Below are 8938 nucleotides of genomic sequence, written 5' to 3'. Positions count from 1 at the left end.
GGCACTGAGTAAAGCCACCACGGTGGCACTAGATGCGTCCTCCTTAACAGGCTGCGTTTCGGACGTGAAAACAATTTCTGGAGCATTATCATTAACATCGATAACATCTACCTGTACACGGCAGTGACCCTGCATTTCAGGGATGCCTTTGTCTTTTGCGGTTATTTCAAATTTGTAAGAGGTAGCACTTTCATAATCCAACTCTCCTTTCAAATGAATTTGTCCTGTTAATGAATTAACTTCGAATACTGTTGAGACTGAATCTGGTGTCCTCGAGCCAAAAGAAAATTCAACCTCTCCATTCGGTCCCTCGTCAGCATCAGTTGCTGTAGTTTTGATTACAAAAGTGCCTTTCGCACTATTTTCAGCTAACGACACTTTATATACATTTTTCTCGAATACTGGAAAATTGTCGTTGATGTCAAGTACAGTGATGGTTATCTGTGTAGTGCCGGACATGACAGGGTTTCCCCCGTCTAATGCTGTTAGAAGTAGCTGATGAACGGCTTTCATTTCTCGGTCTAGAGGCTTTTCTAATACTAACTCGGGAATAGTTTTGCCATCCTCAACCTCCTTCATTTTCAAAACAAAGCATTCGTTTTTATTTAAGGTGTAAGATTTAAGTGAGTTACTTCCCACGTCAGGATCCTCTGCACTCTCTAAAGGAAAGCGAGTATTCACTGCTGCCGATTCAGGAATTTTCAACGACAGTTGTTTCGTCAGAAAACTCGGAGAATTGTCATTTATATCTTTTATTTCTACCTCAACCCGGTGCAACTGTAAGGGGTTCTCTAAAACAACTTGCAGAGGCAGAACACAGCTGGCGCTTTGTCCGCATAAAGCCTCTCTGTCTATTCTCTCATTCACCATCAGCTCGCCCTTCCCCGCATCCACACTGAAATACTGCTTACCAGCCTCAGAGGCGACACGCAGTTTACGATCAAAAATCTCCGATGGTCCTAAACCCAAATCTTTGGCTAGATTTCCTACCACAGACCCCTGCTTCAATTCCTCCGGAATGGTGTATCGGGTCTGTCCGGCTATTGTACTCCACAAGAGGAAGATATGATGCCACAAAAGAGCCTGCCATCTCCAGTCTCGGTATCCCATTCTCTTTGTCATCCCAAATCCGTTGAAACAAATTATTTGCCATCGACAGAAATAAAAATAAAAACGTTAAAATCCATTGGCAGAGAGCATAGCCTACTCCAAAACAAAGATCCAAAGAAATTTTTGTTCATTTCAAAATCAAATATTAAGATAACCGTGTAAACTTCTATTGCATATAACCTCATCTCCCTCTCTTCTCCATTTCACACATTGTCAGTGTTTAGGGTGATGAGGCTACATGGGGGAGGGAGTAGATCTCTTTGTACAGTTCTCCCTGCTATTGGTGCACAGCATTTATGTCTACCACCCAATAAGAGAGAGACCGAGCCGTGCTGTTAAAGACACAGCAACCGCTAAAACAATCCGCCTCGATGGACTAAGTGCGTGAAAAACATGATGCCTATTTCTACACGTCCTCTGTCTGTTTAGTACGAGTAAAATATTGTCAACTTACAAAATACAAATGTTCATTCATAAAATGCTAGTCATACTGTCCATGTCTTTTTTGCACAGACGTTTAAACAATATTTTTGTGATTACATTAAAGTGAGCTTTACCAGTGGTGTAACAAAACAAATTAACGTTACCTTCCATAAAATGTTTGACATTAATGATATACATACATACACGCATAAATACAGAATTAAAAGTTGTCAAAAGTTAGGTTACATCTGCGATTAACCGTTACATTCAGATTACTAAAGGAAGATTATTTTTTTGTATTATGTGCAGCCGTCTGTTTATTTGGTGTCGCTGTCCGACGCGGTGGTTCTGAAACAGCAAGTCAGTTATGCAATCACATCATTGGCGCATATTTAAAGCATGGAAGTGCTGCAATAATGAACGTTATGGTTATCCAAGTCCGAAACCACGAATTTCAATATGTAATGTTTGACAGCAGCAGTAAATAAGTAATGATATGACATATGATATATCTATTTAGCAAAACCCGCGAATATTTTGGCCAAATAAAACCGTGGCCACATTTTTATTCTGTTTTTGGTTAATATTAAAACGAATCTGTAAGAATTAATGTGAAAATGCCAATACTTATTTCATACACCTTTAAACCATCATGTCGCCAAAAGCAGTTAAACAACGCGCAGCGTTATAAAAGCATAAAATACTGCACGATAAGAAAGTTGTAAAATGGGAATATCATAGCATATAGTATAAGCCTTTTGTTTCTGCTCACCTGTTGACTCTCAAAGGTCCAGGTGCTGTCAGGTAATGACGCATCCAGGACACTGATCATCTCCTTAAAGTCAGTGGTGCTGCTGGGTTTAACGAAGGTGAAGTCACTGTACTCTGACATGGGAGACATACAGGACCTGAAGGACTGACTCTGAGACAACATGTCTCCTCCCAGGACCTCCACGTACTTAATAGGTCCGTCAGTGTTGAGCTGAATCTGCAGGTTTCTGTTGGGGTTCTTGTAGTCGTCAAAGTCACTCCGTCTCATGCAGCAACTACCGCTGCTTCTACTGTTCCTGATGCACTTAACAGCTAAGATGAGAAAAGTCACCAGAGACAGCACGGACACCGAGGCCAGAGAGAGAATCAAATAAAGGGTGATTCTGCCGTTTTTCTTGCTGGGCTCGGCTGTTTTCTGTCGGAGGTCCAAGATGGGTTCATGGAGGCCGTCCTCTAGCAGGACGGACACCGTGACCGTGGCGGACTGGACCGGTTCCCCGTCGTCCTTGATTTCTATAAGCAACCTTTGAGAGGAGTCGTCCTGCTCAGACACGGCGCGTTTAGTCCTCACCTCCCCCGTATAAAGATTGACAGTGAACAGAGAGGCGTCTGTGGCCTCCGTCAGCTTATAGGAGATCCAGGCGTTATGGCCCGAGTCGGCGTCCACGGCAGTCACCTTGGTAACCAGGTGTCCCGCTTTAGCGGAACGGGGCATCCTCTGGTGAGAGAGGGAGCCCAGGACAGCGGAGGAGGGGTAAATGACAGCTGGGGCATTGTCGTTCTGGTCCAGGATAAAAACTTGGACAGTGGCGTTGCTGCTCAGAGACGGAGAGCCCTGGTCTTTTGCCTGCACCTGAATCTGAAACACCTTCAGTTTCTCATAGTCAAACGAGTGCATGCTGTAGATGCTGCCGTTATCAGAGTTGATGTAGACATAAGAGGACACAGACACTCCCTGTGCTTTAGAGTCCAAGATGGAGTAGGAAATCTTGGCGTTTTCCCCTAAATCCAGGTCAAATGCTGATACCGAATAAAGGATGGAGCCTGGCAAACCATTCTCTTTTAAATACACATTATATGAGGGCTGAGTGAAAACAGGAGGGTTGTCATTCACATCACTGATGGTGACAGGTATAGATTTCTTACTAGACAGGGGAGGAGAGCCGGAATCAGTGGCTGTTATCTCCACATTATACTCTGAAAAGTTTTCACGGTCCAAAACACCACTCGTTACCAATGCATAATTATTAGAAAACGATGGTTTTAAATTAAAAAGAGAGCCCATGGGGAGCTGCAGCGTCACTTTACCGTTATCACCAGAGTCAAGATCTCGGGTGCTAAGCAAGGCTACTACTGTCCCGCCCGGTGAATTCTCAGGCACAGTACTGGGCTTTGAAGTGATAACAATTTCTGGAGCATTATCATTGACGTCTATGACGTCCACCTGCACACTGCAGTGGCCCTCCATTTTCGGCAAGCCCTTGTCTTTTGCAGTAATGTCTATTCGATATGACGCTTGAGTTTCGTGGTCCAGTTTTCCTTTTAAAAAAATCTCTCCTGTTCCAGCATCAATATCAAATACTGACAGCACTGATGGTGGTGTGTGTATGCCAAGTGAGTACTCAATCTCTCCGTTTGGGCCCTGATCCATATCGGTTGCTTTTGTTTTAATAACAAAAGACCCATTTGCACTGTTTTCATTAATGGCAACCTTGTACAGCATACTTTCAAATAAGGGCACATTATCATTAATATCAAGCACAGTTACAGTTATTTTTGAAGTTCCAGATCTTACAGGGTTGCCTCCATCCATAGCAGTAAGAAATAAATTGTGAATGGCTTTTTTCTCACGATCCAATGTCTTATCTAATATCAACTCCGGTATTTTTCTCCCATTTTCAATTTCTTTCACTTTTAAACTAAAACAATCATCCTTACTTAGAGTGTAAGTCTTTATTCCATTACTCCCAACATCGGGGTCTTCTGCACTCTCTAAGGGAAAATGCATACCTGCAACGGTGGATTCTGCAATCTCTAGTACATGATTACTTTTGAGAAATCTAGGAGAATTGTCGTTTACGTCTCTTATATCTACTTCTATCCTATGCAGCTGTAGTGGATTTTCTATTACGACTTGCACAGGCAACACACAGCTGGCGCTTTGTCCGCATAAAGCCTCCCTGTCTACTCTCTCATTCACCACCAGCTCGCCCTTCCCCGCATCCACACTGAAATACTGCTTACCAGCCTCAGAGGCGACGTGCAGCTTACGATCAAAAATCTCTGATAGCCCCAAACCCAGATCTTTGGCTAAATTTCCTACCACAGAACCCTGTTTCATTTCCTCCGGGATGTTATAGCGAGTCTGTCCGTGTATTGTACTCCACAAGAGAAAGAAACAGTGCCACCAAAGAACCTGCCATCTCCAGTCTCGGTATCCCATTCTCTTTGTCATCCCAGATCCGTTAGAATACGTTATGTCCCATCGAAATATTGTTCAGAATAAAAAGTTTGTTGTTAAAATCCATTCCAACGGAATTTACTCTATTGCAAATATCGCCAACAAATGTATGATACGATGCAAAATTAAAGGTATATCATGAAGTCTTTCAATGTATAAACGCATCCTCCTGTCTTCTCCGGCTCTGGGTATTGTACTGGCTACTGAGAGAGAATGCATGGGGGAGGGAGTAGATCTCTTTGTACAGTTCGTAATGCTATTGGTGCACATCGGGCGCACATCAGCTGTCCGACATCCAATAAGAAGGAAAGTAAACAGTGCTTTTGCAAACCCAACAAAATACATCCCAGAGCATCTAAAATAACATGATGGGATGTCTGTTACAATAGGCCATATATTCTATATGTTTAAATATAATAAAATTGAACTTGATCATCAAAAATAGGATATAAATTTTGTTTCACCATAGTTATTAATTTTTGCTATTTTAGGTCAAGACATAAAAAGAGTTCCCATGCATTAAGTCATGTAACGTTTGCGTTTATACCGATATTACAAGAGGTATATGTATTAAATTATATCTGTACATATGTGTTGAAATATTAAAATACATAATTTACAACTGCCATGAATCACTGACCGTTCATTAAGACAAATTTAACTTCATGCTATCAGGAGGAGCAGTGCATTCATTTAGTGTCGCTTTATCAAATATTTTCTTATGGCACGATTAGGCGTACCCTCAGTCACCAAGCGGGTACAGTGTTAGACACAAAGCAAACATAATAACTACGGTATTCATCCAAATCCAAAACCTAAAAATTGATAAAGGCTATATGCTAAAGCATATAATGACAATTATGGTGCCGCATTAAACGTCTGTAGAATTAGACATAAATTTAAATGTCAACGATAGGAAAACCCATAGAACAACTGACACTTAATTCACATTCTAATAGGCTTTGTAGTAACGGGCCACTTTTTGAAGGGGCTATTAAGTTTTGGCAACATATGTATAAAGATCCCACTCGGCATATCAGTTATTGTCAGAATAAGTGAAACAAAACTCTTCCACAAAGCCAAGACCAAAACATGCGCTAATAACTAATTTCAATTCATTCATTCATGGTATTTAAATTATTTTGTTTTTTAAGTAACTCTATTTTTACGGCCATGGCTTGCTGACAAGGTAGTTTAAATGTCACATCACAGTGTGCGATTATGCATTTGTAAGATATGATGAGGAGGTTATAAAAGCAGTTGCCCTAATGAGACACACCGTCATCGCTCACCTGCTGACTCTCAAAGGTCCAGGTGCTGTCGGGTAATGACGCATCCAGGACACTGATCATCTCCTTAAAGTCAGAGGTGCTGCTGGGTTTAACGAAGGTGAAGTCACTGTACTCTGACATGGGAGACATACAGGACCTGAAGGACTGACTCTGAGACAACATGTCTCCTCCCAGGACCTCCACGTACTTAATAGGTCCGTCAGTGTTGAGCTGAATCTGCAGGTTTCTGTTGGGGTTCTTGTAGTCGTCACAGTCGCTCCGTCTCATGCAGCAACAGCCGCTGCTTCTGCTGTTCCTGATGCACTTGACAGCTAAGATGAGAAAAGTCACCAGAGACAGCACGGACACCGAGGCCAGAGAGAGAATCAAATAAAGGGTGATTCTGCCGTTTTTCTTGCTGGGCTCGGCCGTTTTCTGTCGGAGGTCCAAGATGGGTTCATGGAGGCCGTCCTCTAGCAGGACGGACACCGTGACCGTGGCGGACTGAACCGGTTCCCCGTCGTCCTTGATCTCTATAAGCAGCCTCTGAGAGGAGTCGTCCTGCTCAGAGACGGCGCGTTTAGTCCTCACCTCCCCCGTGTAAAGATTGACAGTGAACAGAGAGGCGTCTGTGGCCTCCGCCAGCTTATAGGAGATCCAGGCGTTATGGCCCGAGTCGGCGTCCACGGCAGTCACCTTGGTAACCAGGTGTCCCGCTTTAGCGGAGCGGGGCATCCTCTGGTGAGAGAGGGAGCCCAGAACAGCGGAGGAGGGGTAAATGACAGTGGGGGCATTGTCGTTCTGGTCCAGGATAAAAACATGGACAGTGGCGTTGCTGCTCAGAGACGGAGAGCCCTGGTCTTTTGCCTGCACCTGAATCTGAAACACCTTCAGTTTCTCATAGTCAAACGAGTGCATGCTGTAGATGCTGCCATTATCAGAGTTGATGTAGACGTAAGAGGACACAGACACTCCCTGTGCTTTAGAGTCCAAGATGGAGTAGGAAATCTTGGCGTTTTCACCTAAATCCAGGTCAGATGCTGATACCGAATAAAGAATTGAGCCTGGCAAACCATTCTCTTTTAAATACACATTATACGACGACTGAGTGAAAATAGGAGGGTTGTCATTCACATCAGTGATGGTGACAGGTATAGATTTTTTAGTAGTCAGGGGAGGAGAGCCGGAATCAGTGGCTGTTATCTCGATATTATATTCTGAAAAGCTCTCTCGGTCTAAAACACCGCTAGTAACCAGTGCGTAATTATTTGAAAAGGAAGATTTCAAAGTGAAAGGAGAGCCTTTGGGGAGTTCTAACGTCAATTTACCGTTATCACCGGAGTCAAGGTCTCGGACACTGAGTAAAGCCACCACAGTGCCACCAGACGAGTCTTCACGCACTGGCTTTGGTTGTGAGGTCAGTATAATTTCGGGAACATTATCGTTAACATCTAAAATTTCAACATGTACGCTACAGTGTCCCTCCATTCTAGGACTACCTTTATCCTTTGCACTCACGTCTATTTCATAATTTGCACTAGCTTCGAAATCTATTTTTCCTTTAACAAATATTTTTCCAGATACTTGATCAATGCTAAATAAAGAGAGAATACTATCTGGTGTATGCACACCAAAGGAATACTCTAAATCGCCATTTTGTCCATCGTCAATGTCTGTGGCTTTAGTTTGCACTATTAATGCACCTTCCTCACTGTCTTCACTGATGGAGACTTTATATACGTTTTTTTCAAAAACGGGGACATTATCATTATTATCAAGAACTTTAATAGAAATTTGAGAGGTCCCTGACCTCACAGGGCTTCCCCCATCTAGTGCTGTCAATAAAAGTTTGTGTACAGTTTTTTTCTCTCTGTCTAAGAGTTTCACTAAAATCAATTCCGGAACTTTCCTTCCACCTGCAACTTCTTTAACCTTAATATTAAAATATTCGTCTTTTCCGAGAGTATATGATTTAAGTGAATTACTACCAACATCGGGATCTAATGCGCTTTCTAATGGAAAACGTACCCCTAACGCCGTAGATTCCGCAATCTCTAATGTGACATCGTTTGATGGGAACCTAGGAGAATTGTCATTGATGTCTTGTATTTCAACTTCAACACGATAAAGTTGTAACGGGTCTTCAATGACAACCTGCAGAGGTAGAACACAGCTGACTCTTTGTCCACACAAAGTCTCTCTGTCTATTCTCTCATTCACCACCAGCTCGCCCTTCCCCGCATCCACACTGAAATACTGCTTACCAGCCTCAGAGGCGACACGCAGTTTACGATCAAAAATCTCTGATAGTCCCAAACCCAGATCTTTGGCTAGATTTCCTACCACAGAACCCTGTTTCAGTTCCTCCGGGATGGTGTATCGAGTCTGTCCGTCTATTGTACTCCACAAGAGGAAGATATGATGCCACCAAAGAGCGTGCCATCGCCAATCTCGATATCCCGTTCTCTTTGTCATCCCTGGGCTGTTATAATTCATTAGTTTCCATCGAAATAGTTTTCATAATAATGGTACAATCCACCACCCGAGACAATATTCTCATAGAAATATTCCCAAAATATTCAAGCATGACTGTAAGCTAAAATTCATGCGTTTTATCTGAAAAACGAAAGCTCATTGCTCCCTCTCCTCCTGAGCTCTGCTTTGTATGGGTTAGAGCGCAAAGGCAGCATGGGGGGAGGGGAGTGGATCTCTTTGTACAGTTCTGAATGCTATTGGTGCACAGGTTTCATTTCCAACAACCAATGAGAACGAAACTAAGAGATGCTCTTAAAGTCACAAAATCTATACACGTGTACACTTGTGCTCTGCATGACAATTTCAAACACGTTGGGATGTCAAATAATATATGGAAAATTAAGGTAACTCTTCGTCATTTGTACAA

At 42.7% G+C, this 8938-nt stretch overlaps 2 protein-coding genes across 13 annotated transcripts in view; both read right to left on the bottom strand.

The window, feature by feature from the left end:
• The window catches only part of LOC115366762 (protocadherin gamma-C5-like), a 256394-nt gene that overhangs the window by 37552 nt on the left and 209904 nt on the right, over positions 1–8938 (bottom strand). The window contains exon 1 of one of the 12 annotated variants that reach the window (XM_030062367.1): positions 1–1300. This exon is cut by the window's left edge and continues 1332 nt beyond it. The exons of the other annotated variants lie outside the window; for them this stretch is intronic. Coding sequence (XP_029918227.1) covers positions 1–1122 — 1122 coding nt within the window. The 5' untranslated portion in view covers positions 1123–1300. Of the gene's footprint in view, positions 1301–8938 lie in introns of those variants that run through there. 12 annotated transcript variants of the gene reach the window in all.
• LOC115366960 (protocadherin gamma-C5-like) lies at positions 6031–8684 on the bottom strand. The gene has a single exon (XM_030062630.1). It carries the CDS (start codon positions 8530–8532, stop codon positions 6031–6033), a length of 2502 nt encoding a protein of 833 aa, XP_029918490.1. The 5' UTR covers positions 8533–8684.

This window comes from Myripristis murdjan, chromosome 10, assembly GCF_902150065.1.
Source record: "Myripristis murdjan chromosome 10, fMyrMur1.1, whole genome shotgun sequence".
Classification (NCBI taxonomy): domain Eukaryota; kingdom Metazoa; phylum Chordata; class Actinopteri; order Holocentriformes; family Holocentridae; genus Myripristis; species Myripristis murdjan.
Note: the sequence above shows the minus strand (reverse complement) of the source record. Positions and strands in the feature narration are given on the sequence as shown.

Bases quoted from the DNA above. Each gene is read 5' to 3' on its own strand.
- LOC115366960 (XM_030062630.1), bottom strand. From the start codon at position 8,532: ATGAATTATAACAGCCCAGGGATGACAAAGAGAACGGGATATCGAGAT.